Genomic DNA, 25998 nt, shown 5'->3' on the forward strand with positions numbered 1-25998 from the left:
TCTCCTTTGAATCCTCCCACTTCCTCCAGACCAAAGGGGTAGCCATGGGCGCACATATGGGCCCCAGCTATGCCTGTCGCTTTGTTGGCTATGTAGAACAGTCCATCTTCCGTAATTACACTGGCACCACTCCCCACCTCTTCCTCCACTACATTGATGACTGCATTGGCGCCACCTCGTGCTCCCGCTAGGAGGTTGAGCAATTCATCAACTTCACCAACATATTCCACCCTGACCTTAAATTTACTGGACCATCTCTGACACCTCCCTCCCCTTCCTGGACCTCTCCATCTCCATTAATGACGACCGACTTGACACTGACATTTTTTACAAACCCACCGACTCCCACAGCTACCCGGATTACACCTCTTCCCACCCTACCTCTTGCAAAAATGCCATCCCGTATTCCCAATTCCTCCACCTCCGCCGTACCTGCTCCCAGGAGGACCAGTTCCACCACAGAACACACCAGATGACCTCCTTCTTTAGAGACTGCAATTTCCCTTCCCACGTGGTTAAAGATGCCCTCCAACGCATCTCGTCCACATTCCGCACTTCCGCCCTCAGACTCCACTCCTCCAACTGTAATAAGGACAGAACGCCCCTGGTGCTCACCTTCCACCTTACCAACCTTCGCATAAACCAAATCATCCGCCGACATTTCCGCCACCTCCAAAAAGACCCCACCACCAGGGATATATTTCCCTCCCCACCCCTTTCCACCTTCCGCAAAGACCGTTCCCTCCGTGACTACCTGGTCAGGTTCACGCCCCCCTACAACCTACCCTCCCATCCTGGCACCTTCCCCTGCCACCACAGGAACTGTAAAACCTGTGCCCAAACCTCTTCCCTCACCTCTATCCAAGACCCTAAAGGAGCCTTCCACATCCATCAATGTTTTACCTGCACATCCACCAATATCATTTATTGTATCCGTTGCTCCCAATGCGGTCTCCTCTACATTGGGGAGACTGGGCGCCTCCTAGCAGAGTGCTTTAGGGAACATCTCCGAGACACTCGCACCAATCAACCACACCGCCCCGTGGCCCAACATTTCAACTCCCCCTTCCACTCTGCTGAGGACATGGAGGTCCTGGGCTTCCTTCACCGCCGCTCCCTCACCACCAGACGCCTGGAGGAAGAACGCCTCATCTTCCGCCTCGGAACACTTCAACCCCAGGGCATCAATGTGGACTTCAACAGGTTCCTCATTTCCCCTTCCCCCACCTCACCCTAGTTTCAAACTTCCAGCTCAGCACTGTCTCCATGACTTGTCCGGACTTGTCCTACCTGCCCATCTCCTTTTCCACCTATCCACTCCACCCTCTCCTCCCTGACCTATCACCTTCATCCCCTCCCCCACTCACCTATTGTACTCTATGCTACTTTCTCTCCACCCCCACCCTCCTCTAGCTTATCTCTCTACACTTCAGGCTCTCTGCCTTTATTCCTGATGAAGGGCTTTTGCCTGAAACACTGATTTCGCTGCTCCTTGGATGCTGTCTGAACTGCTGTGCTCTTCCAGCACCACTAATCCAGAACCGTAGCCTTGTGTGCCTTGGTATCAGGTAAAAACTCCTCGGATACTGCCTGAACTACTGTGCTTTCCAGTACCACTCTAATCTAGATTCTGCCTTGGCATCAGAGGTGTGCATCTAAACACTTTATAAATATCCTGAGGGTTTCTGCTTCAACCACCTTCACTCAGTACCAGATTCCACCATCTTTTGGGTGTGAAATATTTTCCTTACATCCCCTCTAATTTCCTGTGCTTTACCTTACATCTCTGCTCCCTGGTCATTGTTCTCTCCACTAAAGGGAAACATTCCCTCCTGTTTCCCATACCTACGCCACCCTGCACACCATAACTTTGACCATCTCCAGCATATCCCTCTCAGTCACCTGCGCTCAAAGGAAATCAACCCCAGTCTGTCCAACCTCTTTTCAAACCTAAATTTTGCCACCCTGTCAACATCCTAACAAATTTCCTCTGCACACTCTCCAGTGCTGTCACATCCTTCCTGTAATATGGATTTCAAAACAGCATACATCACTCTTGCAGTCTCATCAAGTTCCGGCCTGACCTTCCTCTCTTAAACTCTAAGTCCTTAGCTAATAAAGGCAAGTATCCCAAATGCCTTTATAAGTACTTTATCCACCTGTCCTGTTACCTTAAGGGGCTGATCGACATGCATGCTAATGTCCCTCTGATCCCTGGTGTTCTGCAGTGTCTTACCATTCATCATGTATTCCTTTGCCTTGTTTGTTCTGCCCAAGGGCATCACTTCGCACTCGGGAAATCATTTATGAGGGGCGATCTACTTAAAATCTGGCATTAAAAGCTTAGAATCTTAGTATGGGTACAACAAAGAAGATGGTCATTGTGACCATTCTGCCTGTCTGCAAGAGCAAACACCTAGGCACCGTACCCTCCACCCCCCACAGCAAGACCCTGTGCTCCCTGACCCCCCCTTCCCCACTGAGAATGGTTACAACAGAAAAATCTACATGTTTTGAGAGAAAATAGATACATGTTTGAAGGGAATCAAATACAGGGTGTAGGGAAGAGAGAAGAACAAATAAGTTTAGTTTTTGATTGCTTCAGCAAATGACCAAGTACCAATGTGATAGGTCAAATGACCTTCCTTAGTTCTATTGTGCCAAATGTTACGATCTGCATGGTGGGAACCAGATGAATGGACTGTTAAAATGGTTTGGAATTTACCTGCGGCTCCCATCACTTCAAGTCTAATCTTAACCTGTCCTCCAGTGAGAAAAAGAGGGAGACCTGCTGGAACCTTGGTACCACAGTCAACATGCAAATCAGGCACCAAAGACATCTTTGCAACCTGACTGTCCTTGTAATTGAAGACTTGCATGGGAAAGTAGCTTTGCTGCCCAATCTTGGTTACCATCTAAGTCACTCGCCACTCCTCAACCGAAGAAAAGGAAAAGCAGGAGAGTAGATAAACAGACTGACAGGGAACCACTAGCATGAAGACATGTGAAGGGAGAAGAATACAAGAACAGAAAACTTTAGTAGCAAGAGCAGGCCATCATAGCTAATCTGATTGTAACCCCAATACCAGTTTCCTGCCTCCCCTTGAAGACTCCCTTGAGATGACTATTACAGCATTATAGAATTGTTATAGTGCAGAAAGAAGCTATTCAACCCACTGTGACTGCAGTTGTTATCTTCAAATTATAGTGTGTATGCAAGTTTGATCAGTTGACACTTACAGTATGCTGCTATACAAATTTTTTGAACTAGATTCATATATTTCTTTCTAACTTCTTTTGTCCTAAACATTCATATATAAAAATCTCCTCATACATAATTTCATGTGAAATGTCAATTTTTTACTAACATCTGCTTAACATTTCTAATACTACATAAATTTACAGAGACATCATTTCATTATCATCTGAACGTCAAGTCCCCATCAAGCAACATATCACCTAATATTCTATGAACAGCATCATGAGTTAACAGTGCTCACTCTTGAGTCTTTGTTTTGGAAGGAGAATTTGTTTTTTGCCATAGGTCAAAGATGAAGAGTTTTCCCACACAAAATGAAAATAATACTTTTCATGAGGCACAACTTGAGAGAACATGGTGATATTCCTATTGCACCATCTAGTGGGTATTTATGGTAATTCTACACCATTACTTGCTGACAATCATATTTTCTCTGGAAATAAAGCATTATCAGAGTTCAGATTTTTGGCTTTCATTTTCAGTGACTTAATCATTTTGATAACAGAGTAAGCTCAAGCATATGTTTCAATGCACATGATGATTTTTGCGATGCTAAGCATTCTTTTAATCCAGATCATGTTGCCTGTCAATGATAGGTTTACAAGGCTGCACTGTTTTTGAATTTCTCCTGGAATTCGATCTCAATGTGTGTCACAAGGGCTAAGCTTTAGTTGCAACAACTAGACCACTCCAATGATGGGGACTTGACGTTCAGATGATAATGAAATGATGTCCCTGTAAATTTATGTAGTATTAGAAATGTTAAGCAGATGTTAGTAAAAAATTGACATTTCACATGAAATTATGTATGAGGAGATTTTTATATATGAATGTTTAGGACAAAAGAAGTTAGAAAGAAATATATGAATCTAGTTCAAAAAATTTGTATAGCAGCATACTGTAAGTGTCAACTATCCCCTTCATTGGTGTAAGGAAATGCAGGCACCTGTCCTCACCAGATAGGTACTGCTGTCTACCTGTACCTATTTGTTTAACTTAATAGCCCACAGCAGAAACCAAATAGCAAATTGTCATGAGAGGTCCCCACAGACTTCTCAGCAATTTCCCAAGACAGAACAGTTTAGGATATCCAGTCAGTGTGGACGAGTTGAACCAAAGGATGTTACCATGCTGTATAATTGTATGACTCTCTATGACACTATTGACACAATGGGACATCAAATCTCATGTAAACCTCACAAGGGATTGGTTTTTCCAATCTGTCCTTGAAACTCCCTCTCAAAGGCACTCCATCATGGAATTCCTAAATGTTTGCCCCTGTTTCAATCAATCACTCTCCTGTCCTGTGTCTATGCTCCCCTGGTCCATGAAAAGTCCTTGTACTAATTATTCACTAGCATAACTCCAGCTTTACACCAGGACCTACTTTTGCCAAGCTAGATATGTCCCTGGCTTTTGCCTGAGCTCTAATCTTGCTCAATTGAATAAGGCAAATACTTGAGGGTGTAGGTTTGCTCGCTGAACTGTAGGTTTGATATCCAGACACTTCATTACCTGGCTAGGTAACATCATCATTGGCGACCTCCATGTGAAGCGAAGTTGTTGTCTCCTGCTTTCTATTTATATGTTTGTCCTGGATGGGGTTCTTGGGGTTTATGGTGATGTCATTTCCTGTTTGTTTTCTGAGGGATTGATAGATGGTATCTAGATCTATGTGTTTGTTTATGGTGTTGTGGTTGGAGTGCCAGGCCTCTAGGAATTCTCTGGCATGTCTTTACTTAGCCTGTCCCATTTCAACTGGGACAACACATCTATCCTGGGACAGGCTAAGCAAAAACATGCCAGAGAATTCCTTGAGGCCTGGCACTCCAACCACAACACCATAAACAAACACATAGATCTAGATACCATCTATCAACCCCTCAGAAAATGAACAGGATATGACATCACCACAAACCCCAGGAACCCCATCCAGGACAAACATATAAATAGAAAGCAGGAGACAACAGCTTCGTTTCACTTGGAGGTCACCACTGATGATGTTCCCTAGCCAGGTAATGAAACGTCTGGATATCAAACCTACAGCTCAGCAAGCAAACCTACACCCTAAACTTCAACCTGAGCTACAAACCTTCACAAACCTTGCAAAAAAGGCAAATACTGCTTAGTTGCTTTTCAGCCCACACTCTCAGCTAAACGGACCTATTAGTGACACTTGGCTACTTGTGAGTCGCCATAATGTCCAGGATTTTTCCTAAGCCCTGACTCTAACCCTTAACTGCTTACTACCTCATGGAACAATTTCTGCCTGAGTTTAAACAGCCCTGAGATACTCAATTGCTCTTGACTTCTCACTGGGTCCCCAGCGACATGGAATCAGTGAGGATCATTTGTCTTTTAACCAATTCACCTCAACAGCTGCATAGGGATTCCTTCTCTCACTCCGAGAGAGAGAAGGACTCTGAGCCCCTAGCTACACACAACTATTCAACTGACCTCGGATTTTCCTGAACACTGTAACCATGCAGAATCCATGTGATTCAATTGCCTTCCCTGCCATATAGTTAAAAATCAGCACTCATAATGTGAAAGTCTTTCTCTGTTACTTTCTCCACCTAACTTGAACAGCCCCTTCAGTGATCCTTGAACTGTCTTGAGTGACCTATTAAAAATGTTGCAACAAGCCCTGTCCTATCACAGGACAAATTTGAATGTTGCCACCTAGCAACTTTTAGAATTGTCTGTTCTGTGATGCTAGTTTGCTCAGTACAAAAAAAAGGACACAATTAGAGGATTCCACACAATATTGACAAGAAAAGAAAGGAGAGAGAGGGAGAAATGGTTGTTGGGATTCATCGAGCAATGTGTGAGGCTGGTGATAAAAGTGGTACAATGTGGGCTCTGAAGATGTGCTCAGACCTTCACTGCTGACTTTGACTGTGAATTTTACCAGGTTCTCAGGGCTGCAGTTTTGGCATTGACCTTCACTACCATCTGCTCAATGGCTTTCTCAGAATTTGGAGAGCTGCCTGGTCCCTGTAATGGATGATCTCTCTGCCTCTACTTTATGAATAAAAACCTCCAGTGCCACGTTGAAGACCACTTAGAGACTACTTTCTGTTAAGAATGGTGTGCCATATTTCTGTCTTTCCCAGTTCCAAGTCAGTTCTACAATGAAGCCCAGCATCCCTACAAGCCAAAGTGCTTGAGTTGTACATGCTAGTTGATACTTGTGCTCAATTCTCAAACTTGAATCAGTCATGCAGCCACTCAACAACAAACTGGCTGCAAACTGCAATTATTATAGTGAGCAGACATCTCATAATGTGCATGCTACAGGCATCATGAAGAATGGTGCAGGTAAATCACACATTGCAATTATCATATTCGTTTTAGCTAATATTTCCTTTCAACCTTTTCACCCATTTACTGGGCAAGGCATACATTCTGTGTGGTCCTGTGATGTTCATGGGGCCTCTCAGACAACCATTGATTTCATGGTCAGCGTGTTTGAGGTTTTCCAATATGAGCCAAATACATCTGAGACCCTGCCAATGATTTAATTCAAAAGTTCCTCGTTAGATTCCATCTGTCAATGAGTCTGTTCTCCAATAGTTTAGTTTAGTGCCAATATCAGGTGCTGTAGTCAGATGCAAAGTGAAACTATTTCCATTCTACCTCACCAATACATTTCAAACCAACTCAATCTCAGCCATTACCTCACTCAGTAGTTTGACAATGTTACAGTTCCTATGACATTGATGTTATGCCCTGTGTGAATGAGCTTATCAATATTTTTCCAGATCGTATACCAGGAGGGAGTATTTATGCAATGTGCCACTGCCAGTTGGAACAAGATTTAGAATGCCTAACTTATCTATCAACTGACTGTAAATTATTAAATAAGTCAAGCACTACCTGCATGTCATTGGAATATGAAGGCAGCTCCTAGACCTTATAAATCTTATAAATACTAACCCATCAATATTACAATTCACTGCTAATGGTTGCTGGGATTTCACAAATCAAACTATCTTCCAACATGTATGTTTTCCAGCTGTATCTTTTGGAAAAGAGAATTATGAAGAGAAAATGAGTCAAAAAAAACACTTTCTCAGTGTAAATTAGGTCAATGTTAATTTTTTAAAATTTGCGAATGCAATTTTACATGTATGCAGTTTGCAGAAATATAGTATAATAATTGAAATTTAAATTCACAAGGTCACTGCAAAGGAGTATGTGGATGAGCTGTCTCATAATGAAGAAATTGGAAGATGTGAAGACCTGAACAATGAACAAACACAAGTAAATTGCAAAAAACTACCACGCCCTGTATCTGATTGTGGTCAGCTTTGCAATTGGCAATGTGCGATCCCAACAGAAGACTCCCTTGCAGTAGCAGATTTCAGTAAAAAGCCCAGAGCACTGGCAGACACAGCAGCACTTGGAACTTCTAGCAACTACTCACCAGCTTCCAAGATAAAGCTGAGAAGCAAGCGAGCTAGGCAACGGCCAATCTCTGTGATAGATGGAGCAACTCTCATTGAACATTGTGAGAAGACAAACAATCTTCATCAAGTAAGATTTGATTTATTACTAGTTCTTATCTCAATCACTTTGCTGTTAGATGTTTGAGAGACTGCACCATAGTTATTTATTCCTTTCCTCCACTTTTCTTCCTTTCAAGCTGATTTTCTTGTTTGAACTTCTTGTCTAGTTTCTGGAATATTGCAGCAAATCAGTAAAACTAACTGCAAGAATAAGTTTGTTGGCTGAGTAAATTTTGCTTCTCATTTTGCACAATGTCTATAAACTTTATCTATCTAGTGTTTTAATGTGGATAAGTTAGATATAAATTTCAGCATTGAGTGTAAATATGAACAAATTCACCCTTGCTCCACTTTAACATAGTGAACAAAAAAAGAAGTATTGGTGTGGAATATAGTTTCGTTTAATATCCCTTAAATACCCTGTCGTCAATAAATGCATTGCTCCCTGATGTTTTAATTTGTACAGTCTATATATTCCCAAATTTTATTCCTGACCTGTGCTAAATGTGGGAAAGGCAGAAGCAGTTGTATAAAAGTTGGCCTCAAACCAGCAGGATTAACGAGAATCAATAAACCATTCTTTCCTGATTGCTTTTATGATCAATGGTGGAAGGCTTTGGTGGATATTGAATGAAAGGACAAAAATGATCCAACAATATGTCTTCAATATTGAATACATTGCTAGCATTCTTTTATGCATGAAGGATAATAACCTGGTCACACCAGATGACTATGATATCTATTGGAATAAAACTTAGTATGTGCCAGGTTCTTTTGTAAAAGAGGGGATAGAAGTGAGAATAAAAAGTATAGACATGTAATTCTATTGTCAAATGGAATTTTCATTTGTCAGCATAAGCAGACTCTGTTTAAAATGAGTTGAGGGGGAAGGGAAAGGGAAAGCAACTGGGAGTATGGTGTCAAGTAGAAAGATAAGCAGCAGATTTGCATGTGTGCGTGGTTTACGTTCAAGGCAGGCTAGGAAGGAAGCAAAAAAGAATGATAACTTAGGATATATTATGAGAGATGTTGGAAATCATGAGGATAAGAAAATTAGCATTTAAGGCATTTTATCTAAATGCTCGTAGTATTTGTAACAAAGCAGATGAATTAGCAGCACAAATCATTGTGAATGATGATGATGTGGTAGGCACCACAGAGATGTGGTTGCTGGGGTTCAGGCCTGGCAGTTAAACATTCAAGGATTTACAACTTACTGAAAAGACAGGGAGGTGGGCAGAGGGGGCAGGGTTGCCTTGTTAGTTAAGAATGAGATTAAATCTATAGCACTGAGTGATGTAGGGTCAGATGATGTGGAGTCTGTGTGGGTGGAGTTGAGGCAAAGACCACAAAGGCAAAAAAAACATAATGGGAGTTATGGACAAACCTCCCAGCAGTGGTCAAGACCAGGGACGCAAGATGTATTAGGAAATAGATAGGGCATGTCAGAAAAGCAAGGTCATGGTGATCATAAGGGACTTCAATATGCAGGTGGACTGGGTGAATAATTTTGCCGGTGGATCCAAAGAAAGGGAATTCATGGAATGCTTACAGGATGTTTTTTTGGACCAGCTTGTGATGGAGCACACAAGGGAGCAGGCTATTCTGGACTTAGTTCTATGTAATGAACTTAAAATATGTTGCTGGAAAAGCGCAGCAGGTCAGGCAGCATCCAAGGAGCAGGAGAATCGACGTTTAGGGCATGAGCCCTTCTATGTAATGAGCCAGACTTTATAAAAGACCTTAAAGTAAGGGAACACTTAGGAGGCAGCGATCATAATATGGTAAAGTTCAGTTTGCAGTTTGAAAGAGAGAAACAAAATCGAATGTCATGATGTTACAGTTAAATAAAGGTAAATACAGGGGCATGAGAGAAGAACTGACAAAAATTGCCTGGAAGCAGAGCAGAGTGGGGAAGACAATAGAGCAACAATGGCAGGAATTTCTGGGTGTAATTGAGGACAAGTACGGAGGTCCATCCCAAAGAAAAGAAAGATTATCCAGGGAGGGGTTAGACAGTCATGGCTGACAAAGACAGTCAGGAAATGTATCATAGAAAAAGAGAGAGCCTATAAAATGGCCATGAGCACTGGGAAATCAAAAGATTGGGAAGACTACAAAAACAAACAGAGGATAACAAAGAGAGAAATAAACAAGGAGAGGATCAAATATGAAGGCAAGCTAGCTAGTAATATTAGAAGTGATAGTAAAAGTTTCTTTCAATAAATAAGAAACAAACAAGTGGCAAAAATAGAAATTGGGACATTCCAAATTGATGCTGAAAGGCTGATGCTGGGAGATAAGGAAATAGCTGAAGAACTTAATAAGTACTTTATGTCAGTCTTCACTGTGGAAGACATGAGTAACAAGGTAAAAACAATGACTGCAGATGCTGGAAACCAGATTCTGGATTAGTGGTGCTAGAAGAGCACAGCAATTCAGGCAGCATCCATGGAGCTTCGAAATTGACGTTTTGGGCAAAAGCCCTTCATGAGGAAACATCCCAACAATTAAGAAGAGTCGGGGCAGAATTGAGTATGGTAGCCATTACAAAAGAGAAAGTGCTAGACAAGCTAAAAGGTCTAAAAATTGATAAATCTCCTGGTCCTGATGGGTTATATCCTAGAGTTCTGAGAGAGGTGGCTGAGGAAATAGCAGAGGCGCTGACTGTGATCTTTCAAAAATGACTGGAATCAGGGAAAGTCCCAGATGATTGGAAAATCGCTGTTGTAACCCCTTGTTCAAGAAAGGATCAAGACAAAAGATATAAAATTATAGGCCAATTACCCTAACCTCGGTTGTAGGTAAAATTCTAGAATCCATCATAAAGGATGAGATTTCTAAATTCTTGGAAGTGCAGGATCAGATTAAAACAAGTCAGCATGCATTTAATAAGGGGAGGTCGTGCCTGACAAATCTGTTAGAATTCTTTGAATAGGTAACAAGTAGGTTAGACCAGGGTAACCCAGTGGATGCTATCTATCTAGACAAAGTGCCTCACGAGAGGGTGCTGAGTAAGGTGAGGGCCCATTGTGTTTGAGGTGTGCTACTGGCATGGATTGGGGATTGACTGTTTGACAGTAGACAGAGAGTTGGGATAAAAGGTTCTTTTCTGGAATGGCAGCTGGTGACAAGTGGGGTCCTGCAGGGTTCAGTGTTGGAGCCGCAGCTGTTCACTTTATATATTAATGATCTGGATGAAGGGAGTGGGAGAATTCTGGCATAGTTCACTGATGATACAAAGTTAAGCGGACAGGCAGGTAGTACTGAGGAGGTGTAGGCTGCAGAAGGATTTAGACAGTTTAGGAGAATGGTGCAAGAAATGGCTGATGAAATTCAACGTGAGCAAGTGTGAGGTCTTGCACTTTGAAAAAGGAATACAGGCATGGATTATTTTTTAAATGGTGAGAAAGTCCATAAAGCCAAAGTACAAAGGGATCTGGGAGTGCTAGTCCAGGATTGTCTTAAAATTGATTTGCAGGTTGAGACCATGATTAAGAAAGCAAGCATAATGTTGTCATTTATCTCAAGACGGTTGGAATATAAAAACAGCAACATGCTTCTGAGACTTTATAAAGCTCTAATTAGGCCCCATTTAGAATACTGTGTCCAATTTTGGGTCCCACACCTCAGGAATGACATACTGGCACTGGAGACTGTCCAGTGGAGATTCATACAGATGATCCCTGAAATGGTAGACCTATCATATGATGAATGGCTGAGGATCCTGGAATTGTATTCCTTGGAGTTTAGAAGGTTGAGGGGAGATCTAATAGAAACTTACAAGATAATGTATGGCTTAGAAAGTGTGGACACTGGGAAGTTGTTTCCGTTAGGTGGGAAGACTTGGACCCGTGGGCACAGCCTTAAAGTTAGAGGTTGTCAATTTAGAACGGAAATGAGGAGACATTCCTTCAGCCTGAGAGTGTTGGGCCTGTGGAATTCATTGCCATGAAATACAGTGGAGGCCGGGAGGTTGGGTGTCTTCAAGGCAGAGATTGATAAATTCCTAATTTCGCAAGGAATTAAGGGATACGGGGAGAGTGCGGGTAATGGAAATGAAATGCCCATCAGCCCTGATTGGATGGCGAAGTGAACTCAATGGGCTGAATGACCTTGCTTCCACTCCTATGTCTTATGGTCTTATGCTATGGTAAATCCCTCCATTGCCTCCGACTTCCCTATTTGGTAACTAATACTGCAGACCTACTACCTCCTAAATATATATCTTCCAATTTTGGTTCCTTGTACATCACTGAATTCATTACTCCATTAGCAATGTCTTTAGCTGACTGGGACCTAAGCTCTGGAATTACAATGCCATATGTCCTATGCTCTCCAGCACTCTTTTTTTTCCCACTTAAGTACTTAAAAACAACTTCTTTGATCAAGTTTTTGTCCTTTTTTAATTTCAATTTATATGGTTGGGTGTCAAATTTTGTGTGATATCACTCCTGTGAGGTGACTTGGAATGTTTTGGCAATATCACATATACTATAAAAAAATGTAAATTGTTGTTATTATCATTTAAAGTAAACCAGGATCTATATTTATGAAGCACAGTTTTTCAGAATAACCTATCCACTTTAATTTGAATTGATTAGGCACAACAGTATTGATAGTTCAACGAGAATGAAATAAGCGACTAAAATTCAGAAGTGACAATAATAATAAAGAATATCCAACACAACCTATTGCAGATACAGATATCCATATTAACATTATTTCAGCAGTGCTCTTAAACTTTAATGAAATTGGAATAAAAGTAAGCCATTAATTATTTTGCCCCATATATCTTTCAAGCAAGTGTCTCCTCCTCCATGAAATACAGTTTTTCTGCATCTATATCCAAGTTGGATTGTCTTCATTGTGAATCCATACAACTAATGTTAACATGTTTTTGAACACAGTAACACAGACATAAATGAATCTGCCCTCATTGATATTAATTTATGCATGTAATTCAAATAATAGTCACTGCATAGCTAACAGCTGTCAATCATTCCTCTTCCTAGCTCAGGAACACTGAGGCCATTGTTAGTATGTTTACATTCTGTCTAACGGCAAACTTGAATTTTGATATGAGCTGCTTTCAGCACAGCCAATCCTTTTTCACCTACTTTTGGTCCCCATTATCAGTTTTTCACCTACTCATGGTCCTATTATCAGTTTTTCTTCCCCGTCTCCCCCCCGGAGTACAATTATCCATTGATTTATCTGCCGAACAGCCTTTCTCTTTCTCCAGGCTCCGTCTCCACCTCTCCTTTCCTCTCACCCCTGTCATTAGCATAAATATCACCTTTTCTAGTTACTATTAGTTCTGAAGAAGGGTCACTGGACTGATCTTGAACTCTGCTTTCTGTCCACACATGCTCCAGACTAGTTGAGTTTCTCCAGCAATTTCTGCTTTTGTTTCAAATTTTCAGCATCCACAGTTCTTTATTTTGTTTTAACTTGAAAGTTTTGATTTGACCGGCCTTAGCCCTACGTCTTTATCCACTAGCCTTTTGATTGGTTTCAGGAATTTCAACTTTCATATATGGGCTGCAGACAATTGGTCACCCAATATCCATCTACCTAATTGTCCTTTACATTTGAAGGGTTCAGCTTGACATTGTATATAATGGTTGGCTAATCCATTACAGGTCATTCTGCTATAATGCACGTTTCATTAACATAAGTTCGCTATAACACAATTGATAAATTGTGGACACTGTTTCAAAAGTGCAAAGTTTTAAAGCATGTATTGGTTATAACACAAATTCCAGTCCCATTATTTTAAATGGTGCTGTTATTACATAATTTTCTTATAACACGGGATAGCACAAGAATGGATCTACTGCATTGTAGCAGAACTGACTGTATAATGTATTCTACATCAGTATAAAGATGGAAGTTTAATTCCATTTCCTTACTTGAGAGACAGAAGCAAGAACTAATTGTTAATTGCACCTAATTGCAAATACACAAGAAAAGGTTATTGTCCTACTGTGATTAAACTGCCATTTACATTTCATTTCTGAAACGCAATTCTGGCAAATATTTGCAGAAACTCGTTTATTGCTCATCAACAAAATTCAGAAGCAATCGCTTACAAATTTCTCACATCAAAAATGTCATTTCTATAAATAAAATGAAGGTATACTGCAAAACTGGTGACAATCCCATGATGATTTTGCTTTGTGAATTGCAGCATCCTTGTAATCAGGTTCACGGCAATTCATTTGATGCAACTAAGTCTGTCTTTACCAATAATGTGCAGTACAATTTTAATTCTATTTTGTGCAATTGAAATGAACAGAGTAAATTGTAAATAACTTCAGTGGGGAGATTGTAACAGGCAAATTGAAAATAAAAATGTATACTAGTAAAATTAGTAGTTCTCCTATTTGCAGAGAACTGGACTTAATAAAAAAAACATAATAATCTTTTCTGCTTGTGAGCGGTTTGTTTACCACCAGTAGTCTGAATAACACACAACTCATGGCATCCTAACACATCAAAACCTCTTGCTTACATAATCAAATGTTATCATGGCAGTATGCGTCAGTCTCCAGCCCCAACTGAGAAAAGCAACTATAATCATCTCATACGGTGCTGAATTACACTTTAAAACATGTTATGATGAAATTATCCTTCAGAGTAATGTGCAAAATGATATTTATGATTCTTCAATTTGATCTTACTAAAAATAGACTGCACAATTTTGGTTGGTTACATGTCAGCAATTTCTCCTGAAATGCTTTTAGCTTTAATTGCTTCAGGTAAACGTCTCTGGATGGGGCAAGTAGGTAATGCTTACTTTGTACTTTATTTGCTCTCTGTACATTGAGAAAGCTGCCTGGAGGATCTCTGGTCTATGGGTATCTGTACACACAATATCCTGAGGCTGCTTGCTCATCACTAAATGAAGCTTTCCAATGCCTTTTGCACCATAGCATTAATTTATTTACATCTGTACCTAGCACATTACCAAATAACCTTAGTTACAAATTAATACTTAAGAACTTTGTCCTCACATTACAGGAGCTGGTGTCCTTTGTTACTAATGTCAGAGTTGTGCAATCATTTACATCGTCATGACTTATATGAACCATATTATACCACAGTTACTATACTGGTAAAGGTTCCAGTGAAGTCCTGTGTAAATAGGGTCTAATGGCTGTAATGGACTCCTCCCTGAAATTGGGCACTTTGTCCTAGGTGATGCCACAGCTTGCACATTTAGTACTATAAAGTCTGTGAGGTACCTAACCAGGAGTCCGTGCATGGACTGTTGAAGACCACCATCAAAAGATAAAACTTTGTTCAGAGTATTTGAGAAGAGTTGTAGTTCAGGTTGTGGATGGCCTGGTAAGTTTGTTTGCAGACGTTTCATCACCATTCTAGGTAATATCATCAGTGGTGAAGTCTCTGGTGAATTCTGTCCCGCTTGTTATTTATGTATCTGTGTCTGCTGGGGTTGGTGGTGTCATTTCTGGTTTAGTTGCTGGTTCTGTTTCTTAGTGGTTGGTATGTGGGGTCTAACTCTATATGTTTGTGAGTGGAGTTCCGGTTTGAGTGCCAGGCTTCCAGGAATTCCCTTGTATGCATCTATTTGGCTTGTCCTAAGATGGATACGTTATCCCAGTCAAGCTTGTGCCCTTCATTGGTTATCACTTCAATCCATACACATCGAAAATCTGTGATCAAACAGTTCATCAGTTCAGCAAGCAAGTCAACAACCTCATAAATTTTGTGAAAAGATTGCAGTGCAACAGATGGAAAAGCAGTCGCAGATACTTTTGCCAGATTTTGCATGCTTTCTCCCGATTGCTGAACTCTCCTTTTAAAATGCATGAAGGTCAGTGCTGGTATCGCAACTGCTGAAAGCTGATGTCCACTTTGTTGACTAGCAGCCTGGTGATGCACAGTAGCTGTGAGGAGCTCACCAGTCTCTTAAACAAGTCACAATGTCCAACACTGATTACAGATTTCAATACATTTACTTGGTTTGATGCAAGGATTCATGCCAACTGTTGAATACTAACAAATTCCATCACCTCCACCTCCCCGCCATCCCCCAACACCCCCTGCCCTATCCTACCCATTTATTCAGTGTTTCTTCATTATTCAATTCTGTGAGGTTCCGAGTATGAATTATATACAAGTCTTTGTTAAAGTTTTTCTTTTTAAACTAATCTTTGATTTGTGGAGTTGGTGTTAGCTTTCAGACTGTCAAAAGAGTTACTAAAAGAGAGGGTTTTTTGAACAGTTCATATTCTGGATGTGAGATAGAGTTTTTTTTTCATTCATTCATGGGCTGCGGGCTTCACTGGTAGGGCCAACATTCACTACCCATCCCTAATTGCCCAGAGGGCAGTTAAGAGTCAATCACTGGATTAGGCTTGGAGTCACATGTAGGCCACAATCAGGTAAGGATGGTAGTTTTCTTACCTGAAGGACATTAGTGAACCAGATGGCTTTTTCTGACAATAGACAATGATTTCATGGTCATCACTGGACTTTTAATTCCAAATTTAAAAATAAACAAAATCCACCATGGCAACATTTGAACCCCAGTTCTCAAAACATTCATGGGTCTCTGGATTAATAGCCCAGGGATAAAACCACTTTCCTATCCTGGGATGGTATACTGGAATGATATTTGTATTACTAGTCTCAGTTTGGGATATTTACAACCTATTTTAACCATGTTTTTTACTATCACACATGCTTTTAATTCTTTCTTTCAATTTCTAGCCAGCAAGTTGCCGCCCACCACCACCAAACCAAGTTCCTCCTTTCAGAGCAGTATCCGACAGGAATCGACCACTCGTCTTGTCGCAGAGCACACCGATAGGGCTTGATCAAGTCGGCTGGAAAAGCCATATGTTGGTAATGACAGGTGGGCAAGAATGTACCTTATACGTTTATCCGTTATTTTCCAGAAAGTGCTGTTCAGTTACATAAGAGATCCAAATATAGTTGGAATCAAGGACAGTACACTCACTGTAGATACAAATTTCCAAAGCAGCAGTCACATCCCTTCTACTTCTACTGCATCAACTATTACATCACCATATATATCCAACTTGGGTTATAGAGTCATAGAATCATAAAGTCATTCAGAGTGGAAACAGACCCTTCAGTCCAACTCATCCACCCTGACCAGATGTTCCAATTTGACCTATTCCTATTTGCCAGCACTTGGCCCAAATCCATCTGAGCTCTTCCTACTCATATACCCAACCAGATGCCTTTTAAATGTTGTAATTGTACCCACCTCCACCACTTCCTCAGGCAGTACATTCCACACATGCACCATCCATTCCTTAGCCCCTTTTTGAATCTTTTCCCTCTCATCTTAAACCTACGTTCTCTAGTTTTGGACTCCTCTGACCTAGGAAAAAGAACTTGGCTATTCACCTTATCCATGCCCGTCATGATTTTATAAATTTCTAATAAGTCATCCCTCAGCCTCTGAAATATCAGAGAAAAAAAACCCAGCCTAATCAGCCTCTTCCAGTCCTCAAACTCTCCACTCCCAGCATCATCCATGTAAATCTTTTCTGTAATCTCTCAAGTTTAACAATATCCTTCCTATAGAAGGGTGACCAGAATTAGCTGTACCTATTCCAAAAACATTTTGTCTTCAGCTATTCCAAAGGTGTTGTGCCAGATGTGCCATTCCAAGCACACAGAAGGCTCAGGGGCATAGGTTGGGTAGGTAGGGAAACACTTTCTTTTTAGTAGAAGGGTTAATAACTAGCGGGCACAATTTTAAGGTAAGAACCAAGGGTTTAGAGGGGTTTTAAAGAAAAGCTTTTTCATCCAAAAGATGGTAGGTATCTCAAACCCACCACCTAAAAGGATGTAGAGGCTGGGCACTTGAAACAGCACAGAATGCAAGACTAAAGTCTAAATGCTAGAAAATTAGATTAGAATAGATCGATGCTTGATAACTGGCATATGCACAATGGGCCGAAAAATCTCTTTCCGTGCTGTTAAAACTGTATCATTGTACATCAGGGCAGAATGAGGGTGGGATGGCAACATAAATGGTAGCAGAGGAGTATGTTCAGAAATCCTGCCTGCGTTTTTGATACAGGGTATTGAGTTTTGTACACAGTGTGGGAAAGGTTAAACCAGACCCATGCCTACCAAAGCTTCAGTTAATCAAAAGGCTTCACTAATCCCATGCAGCTCGTGGAGCCATTAACAGTAACAGGGTTATGTCAGCAGACAAGGAAAGCCTTTGAAAATTTATTGGAACTATGCATACTGGCTGAAAGGTCTCACTGCACATACTGAAAAGCCACAGAAGCTCATCACTGAAGGCTGGAAGTGCAAGGGTTAGCCCCTGGCATATCAACAGCTAAAAACAGGATTGGCATTGCCAGGTATCAGGGCACTGAATCAGGCTACTTGAGCCTGGGTAACAGGAAGGGTGCATCTAGAAACAGGCCAACCCCATCACACCTTGAAGTCATTGAGGCATCACAGCAGCAACTAGAAAAGTGAGGAAATCTCTGTCACCCTCAGGAGTTCACTGCTGCACAGGCAGGGCCATGAGGGAGAAGAACAGATGAGCCAAATCTCCAGCACCTGCAGTTCTTTGTTTTATAGGTAGATGAACCAGAGTGCAGGATATACTGGAAAAGGAGAAGCCACTTTGATTTGTCAAAAAGATAATATTGAAGGAGACTCTATCTCTCCTGGGTGATGATCACAGACTTCTGTGTCATCAGCAATGAGGAGCTCACACCTCATGTCCTCACAGCCATGCCCTGCCAGAGGAAGTCAAGGTAACTGGGGCTTGAATGTTGCGCCCCAGCACAGCTCAGGGCTCAGCTGCAGTCTTTGGTAAAAATTCACAGTTGGCTGCACACCCTTCCATCATAATGATCACAGGCAATCTCTTTGCTGAGGCTGGAAACCACTTCAAATTCTTCATCAATGGAATTCCCAGTCTCAGAGAGTCCTTAGATTTGTCACCGTGACCTGGTTCCCATGATTACAGACTCTTACTTATACTCGTGTGCTCATCAAAGCATTAACTGACAGACCAAGGGGTTCATTGACAGGAAAGTGTACCACTCCACAGAGGTACAACTGATCTGTAACCACAGTAAAATCATCTGGAATGTTTATGCCTGCTTCCCTGTAAACTCACCTGGTGTATAGATTCTCTGCTAGTCAAGCCTTCCATTGCTTTTCCATCCTGTGCCAAACCCACCCTGCCATCACCGCTATGTCTATGGATAAAGTTTAGGAGAGAAGAGTTATGCCTTGGGATGATGGCTCCTAGTCTCTCCATGACCACCATGAACTGCCCCCAAATGCATGATAATGATGCCCATTTGTTGACAAGATCTCTCAACAAACAGGTGCGATCTGCTGCACACTTCATAAAACACTGCATAGGAGAGGGACGCTTGAAGAGCTGGAGAGAGGGGAAGGTCTGATGACTTCAGAGGGGGAGGATGAGCAGAACGTGAGATAGGGGTCACAGAGGGAGAGCCTCTGCCACCTGAGGTGCTTTGAGTGACCATGGAAGTGAAAAGATGCAGAAGGTCCATTCAGGAGCCACCATGGCGAGGGACAATCTGATCCAGTAAATGTTCAGCAGGTGGATTCAAGGGATCTCTGAGTCTAATTATATGGCTGTGAATGAACAAGATTGCATTGGCAAGGGGGAAGGCAACTGTGAGGCCAGCCCTTTCAATCTTACTGCTACAACATGAAACTGTCTACCCTGTTACTGAGGAGAAGTTATTATTTTGTTAACAAATTGTTTCTAATGTTTAGTATAATGTTATATTGATAGTTCATCCCACAGTAACAAAGAATGAGTTTACTTATGTAGTGAGGCAGCATCCGAGGAGCAGGAAAATCAACGTTTCGGGCAAAAGCCCTTCATCAGGAATAGGGCTCTCTATTCCTAATGAAGGGCTTTTGCCCGAAACGTCAATTTTCCTGCTCCTTGGATGCTGCCTGAATTGCTGTGCTTTTCCAGCACCACTCTAATCCATAATCTGGTTTCCAGCATCTGCAGTCATTGTTTTTACCTATTTACGTAGTGAACCAAACTTGATATTTGCATGCAACATGTCACAGTGACCCATGACAGTGATCTTCCTGACATCAGACACTCCTATGTTATGTCACTCATATTGCCTCTGGATTTGGAACTGTGTTGGTTGTCCTTTTTATGGAAAAACTCATTTAGGTCTCTCCTGGGCCTGGTCTGCCTGCAATCTTGCGTCTGTGTCTTGTAAACAGAGTGCCTGAGGGGGTGTGGGACCCTCAGCCTTTTCTTGGCAGGATTTCCCATTTGCTTGAAGGAGCCTGCTGCTGGGACACAGCTGGCATCTCTTCAAACCACCACTGGACCACCAATGGAATTCATCAATTTTCATTCAAATTTCTATCCTTCTTACACTTCACATAGTCTGGCAATTCCCTTCCCTTCCTTGACTTCTTTGTCATAATTTGCAGAGATAGGCTACTATTGTACGTTCATTATAAGGCAACTGATTACATCAGCTATAAAAGTACTGTGGATGCTGAAGTTCTGAAATAAAACCAGAAAGTGTTGGGGAAATTCAACTGGCAGCACCTGTGGAGAGGGTGGTAGAGCTAACATTTTGCATCCAATATGACTCTTTGTTGGGACTGCCACAGCTATCCTGACTACTCTTCATCATACTCTTTTTCCTAGAAGGACACCATTCCATTCTCCAGATTCTCAATCTCTATTCCATCTGTTTCAATGATGTTATCTTTCACAGCAGTGTTTTTGATGTGCCTCTTTCTTCCTCAGTCAAGGACTCCCCCCCCCCACCACCACCCCCCTCCCCCCCCCCCCCCTCTCCCCCCCCCCACCTCAATGCAGTGGACAGGGCTGTCAACTATATCCAAACAATTGCACAACTGAAGGGACAAGTTAAAAAAAGGAAACCAGTTCATCCCTCTGCAACCACGAGCTTGACAATTTGGGCGATATTGCCTAAAGCTGTGATAACTAGGGGAACTTCATCTGGGGTCTGCTTGTCACAAATTGGAGGCTCATCTGGTATGTATGGTAATGCAAAGACACTCATAAAATATATGTTTTATTACTATTTGTGGCAGAATCTTATTCTGAACAGTTACTCCTCTAAACCCTTTCACCACTCCATTTCTCTCTTCATTGTTAACATACTTCTGGAAATTCCACCTTTTAGTCAAATTTTTGGTGTTTTCTCTCAAAATAGTGAAGCTTCTGTACCTTTAATCCTTTTTTTCTATTAACTATGTAAAACAAGCAGGATATCTTACATGAATCAGAAACTCAGTACATTTAGCATCTGCTCAAAGAGAAGAAGTTTAAATAATGAAAATAAATGGCAGCATAGTGGCTCAGTAATTAGCACTGCTGCCTTACAGCACCAGGGACCTGAGTTCAATTCTACCCTTGGGTGACTGACTGTGTGGAGTTTGCATGTTCTCCCTGTGTCTGTGTAAGTTTCCTCCCGCAGTTCAAAGATGTGTAGGTTAGGTAGATTGGCCAGGGATGTGTGGTTTAGTGATGGAGTCACAGGGATGAAGTGGATCTGGGTTGGGATGCTCTTCTGAGGGTTAGTGTAGGCTTGATGGGCCAAATGGCCTACTTCCACGTTGGAGGAATTCTATGATAATTGGAGTTAGGTTTTTTTAAAATAATAAAACAATTGAGAGTAAACGTGGAACAATGCTTTTTATATGAAATTTGGAAGGGAATAGTGCTTCAGAATTCAAGTTAAACATGTTCAAGAAAATCTTTGCACAGAGACTTATGATTGTAAAGCATGTTGCCTCAGAAGGCCAGAGATGCAAAGCCAGTAAAAGTGTTTACAGGGAATATAAATGGTAATTTGTGTAGTTAGGCATTATGTCATGGAGAGTGTGTAGGGAATTGAAGCTGAAAAGATAAAAAGCTGCCATTGCTGACAATCTGACTGGGAAAAATCAATGAGCTAAATGATTTTCTCCTCTTCTTGTCATAAATATCACATCCTGTGAAATTGTTTAATGCAGGAGGATCTATTAATGAATAATGGACAGTTAAAGACTGTACATACTTATGCTAAAATTACATCTTTATTCAAAAAGACTAACACAGACAAAATAATAGAATATAAGGGAGAAGTGTGTGATTGAAAAGTAGTCAGATTGCATGTAAAATACTGCATCCTGTTCTGGTTGCCAGGAAACAAAAGAGATTGTCAAACACTGGAGGCAGTGCAATAAAAATCCATAATATTATACAATATGTGACTTTAAATTAAATTCTGAAAGTTGAACTGGGGCCACAAGTTCAAATGGAAAAGGGTTATTTCAGGACAGATATCAGGAATGTTTGAGCAAAAGAAATGATCACCGTGTGGAATAAACCTCCAGACTGAGCCTGGGATCTCAAATCCTGATAATGTGTAAGAAATAGATTGATCATACAATTGGAAAATGCTAGGAAAGTTGAATAGATGAGCCGAATGTCCTTTCTAATTTGTAATTACCACATGAAGGTGTGATTGTACTAGTGATTATGAAATACTCATGCAATGACTTTAAAAACAAAACTCCTTTTTAAAATGGCAAGAACATCAGTCCAAAATACTCTGTCAAGTTAACTTGGTTGCTACGGATACCACTAATAATGGCAGAGCATGATTTATGGCTGGCAGCAATATCTATATTGCGAGCTAAATGTTGTTTTGAGCTTTGGCAACAAAGATGTGCTATGTAGATCTGCTTTGTTACTTAGAGAGCTTTGTTCATTGGGCAATTAAATGGTCTGTTTTACAAGACACTGGAGATGCTTGACCTTTCAACACACAATAAACACATTGAAAAATATATTCTGACAGTTCTATGCAATCCAGTAAGAATACAACATCACAGCAGACTAGGTCAACACTGGGCATGAACCCCCCCAAAAGTTGCACAAGCTACGGTTTTGTATGGAGGCAGTGTTAATGTGTGGCAGAAATAAGTGAACCAAAAGCAACAAGTCAAGAACTGACTCAAAATGGTTGCACAACTCTCTCTTGTGGACTAAAATCAATTTGCTTGTGATGCTCTGTTACTCTTGTTCACCCAAAGCTGCATTGTGTTAATGTACAGGAACATAGAAAGACAAGGGTAGCATGTAAATGGTATTAACACTTCTGGATTCCCTTTCAAGTCACATACTAACCCCACCAGGAAACAGATTATCATTCCTTCATTGTTACTGAGTCAAAATCCTAGAGCTCCAAACTGTCAGTGCAACTTCATACAAACTGTGATGATTCTCTATCACCTTGTTAAAGGCAATTAGAGATTAACAATGAGTGATGACCTAGCTAGTTAAAAATCACACAACACCAGGTTATAGTCCAACAGGTTTAATTGGAAGCACTAGCTTTCGGAGTGCAGCTCCCTCATCAGGTGGTTGTGGAGGACACAATTCTAAGACACAGAATTTATAGCAAAAGTTCTGTGTCTTACAGTTGTGTCCTCCACAACCTAAAGCTATTGCTTCAAATTAAACCTGTTGAACTATAACCTAGTGTTGTGTGCTTTTTAACTTTATACACCCCAGTCCAACACCAACATCTCCAAATCGTATCCTAGCTAGTGACTTCCCTGCGTCGTTCATAAATTAAAATAACAGCCACAGGATAACACAAGCAGCCTTAAAGCTGCACACATTGTTATTGTGATAATATGTTGTTCGAAATATATATTGCTTCCATCAGTATTTCTCCATGAGTACTTTGCCAGTTAACATCCTAATCTGTTCTGTTCTCATTATATATACTAAACTGCTCATGGCTCATTTAGATACCACAAGTACAAATGTTAGGTACAGAAAAAACACTACAATTGAAATTACAGTTTGACATGTATCAATAGGATATTAAATTACTTTCAGAGTCAAGATTAGAGTGGTGCTGGAAAAGCACATCATTTGCTCAGGAAATGATGAAGGGCTTTTGCCTGAACATTGATATTCCTGCTCCTTGGATGCTGCCTGACCTGCTGTGCTTTTCCAGCACCACTCTAATCTTGAATCTGATCTCCAGCATCTGCAGTCCTCACTTTCGCCCATTAAATTATTACCTTCATTTCCACAATATTATTAAACTTACTAAATAAAACCATTTTGGTAGAAGGTGAGAGATTTTACATATGCCTGAACCCTTGTTTATGTTGAGAAACACATTCTGTACATTGGCAGCTCAACCAAGCTCTCTTCCATGAAATTACAGTTTTTGAGTGGGGTTTGAAATAGTCGATCAACATTCTTACCTGAAACCGATGGGAACTATATTTCAATACTTAAGCCTGTGTCCTGTTCCCAGTTAGACCTTGACACAATATTAGTGAACCAACTGATTGGATTTGCTACAGAGTAGTCTAACTTATGGTTCCTAAGGTGACCATTGCAGGCTGCTGCAAATATGGGGCCAAAACATTTTGCTTGACTTATTTCTGGCACACATTAATATCTTTCTGCCTCCATACGAAAGGGCAGCTTGTGCAAATCTCCTGAATTTGTGCCAGTTCTGAATAGATTGTAAATTCAAGCTCACAAATGTTGACACTACTAATGATAATCTTTATGCAAGTTAAAGTTTCTCTGCAGAGAGCTAAATTAAATGTTATTTATTTTTGAATATATCTTTAAGACATCTGAATGATTGGCATTAAAAATGGATTAACGTCAATGGTTATATTTTCTCAAATGTTTTGTGTCTAATGTGCATAAAAATTGTTCAATGGCTTCAGGCTTCAATGTTCATGCACAGAAGAACTTAAAGACGAAATATGGGTCAGCTGAGTGCTCTCCTTCAATCCTGAATCTCTACTTGTTTAACATGGGCTGCTTAAATTCCTGCACGGTCAGTGGATAGTCAGGAAATCCTGGCAGTTCTCCCTAATGAGTGGTTTGTGTTGACGTCTATTATCAAGCTCATTATCCTTTCTCTTGTGCTTGATATTAAGGTATCCAGTCTGTTTTTGATTGCACCTACAGATGTGTCATGCAGTGTACATAGTTGAGTTCATATTTAGAACAGGCAGATTTAATAGATAGGAGAAAGTGAGGACTGCAGCTGCTGGAGATTAGAGTCTAAAAGTGTGGTGCAGCATCTAAAAGGCAGCATCTGAGGAACAGGAGAGTTGGTGTTTCGAGCATTCCGGATGAACAGCTTATGCTTGAATGTTGACTCTTCTGCTTCTCGGATGCTGCTGTGACCAGCTGTGCTTTTCCAGCACCACAGACTTAATAAATATGCTGCCTATCTTTAGACCTTCCATAAGCCATATTTTCTTGATGTTGAAACACCTAAAACAAGTTTGATTACCATGTCATGGTTTTTAAAATCATTCTCAACATCAGTTTGAGTGATTTAATAAAGCCCTTTGCTTGGTCACCTGTGTATTTAACAATTAAAACAATTTAAAAATGCTCATCCTTGTATACAAATCTTTCCATGTCATTTCCCCTGCAAATCTTTATAATGCCACCAGCATTCTGACCCTCCAAGGTTGCTGCTTCAATTCTGTGCCTCTGTGAATCCCTAATTTAAATTATTTAGTTCTTAATGGGCCCATGATTCTGTTGCCCAGGCCTGAAACTCTGACATTCCCTCTCTCCGCCTCTCTTTGTCATTACTCATTCTCCTTCTTTATAACAGTTCTTTAGCGAAGGGTTTAGCCACCTGTCCTTATATGTCCTATGTGGTTTGGTGTCAAAGTTTGTCTGGGAAGGCTGATCTGAAGCACCTTGGGGCATTCATTAAAGGTGCTATGTAAATGCATGCTTTGCTGCTTTACTGAATTGTCCACGTTGAATTCCGTCAGCCAGTTCTGATGTGATTTGAATGTGTTCTTAATGCCTTTTTTAGCTCAGCTGTTCATCAGTCATACAGCAATTTAATTCTGCTGGAGGAAGTATAAAAATATCAGCATTTGTCACACTTAGTTTTGCTTGACATAACTCAATAGTTCTTCACTAGTAGCTTGGGTTTGACTTTACTGCTTGAATCTTGTTGCATAAAGTGTTTGATTCTGAAAGGGGTAATGATAAAGTATGCATTAAACTCCATTCGATATGCTGAGATGGGACTTCCATTAGGTAGCTGCTAGAAGCCTATTAATAAACATTATTGCTTATTGCCAACTTTGCTAACCGCAAACCTCACCTCATTCATGTGCAGCATCCTATCCTATCACCCA

General features: G+C 40.8%; 1 protein-coding gene across 2 annotated transcripts in view; it reads left to right on the forward strand.

Moving 5' to 3' along the window:
* Nucleotides 1-25998, forward strand: part of arhgef9a (Cdc42 guanine nucleotide exchange factor (GEF) 9a) — a 340120-nt gene that overhangs the window by 26789 nt on the left and 287333 nt on the right. For both annotated transcript variants that reach the window (XM_072595281.1, XM_072595280.1), the window contains exons 3-4: nt 7442-7798; nt 16513-16657. In XM_072595281.1, coding sequence (XP_072451382.1) covers nt 7442-7798; nt 16513-16657 — 502 coding nt within the window. The remainder of the gene's footprint in view (nt 1-7441; nt 7799-16512; nt 16658-25998) is intronic.

Source organism: Chiloscyllium punctatum, chromosome 25, assembly GCF_047496795.1.
Source record: "Chiloscyllium punctatum isolate Juve2018m chromosome 25, sChiPun1.3, whole genome shotgun sequence".
NCBI classification, from domain to species: Eukaryota; Metazoa; Chordata; class Chondrichthyes; order Orectolobiformes; family Hemiscylliidae; genus Chiloscyllium; species Chiloscyllium punctatum.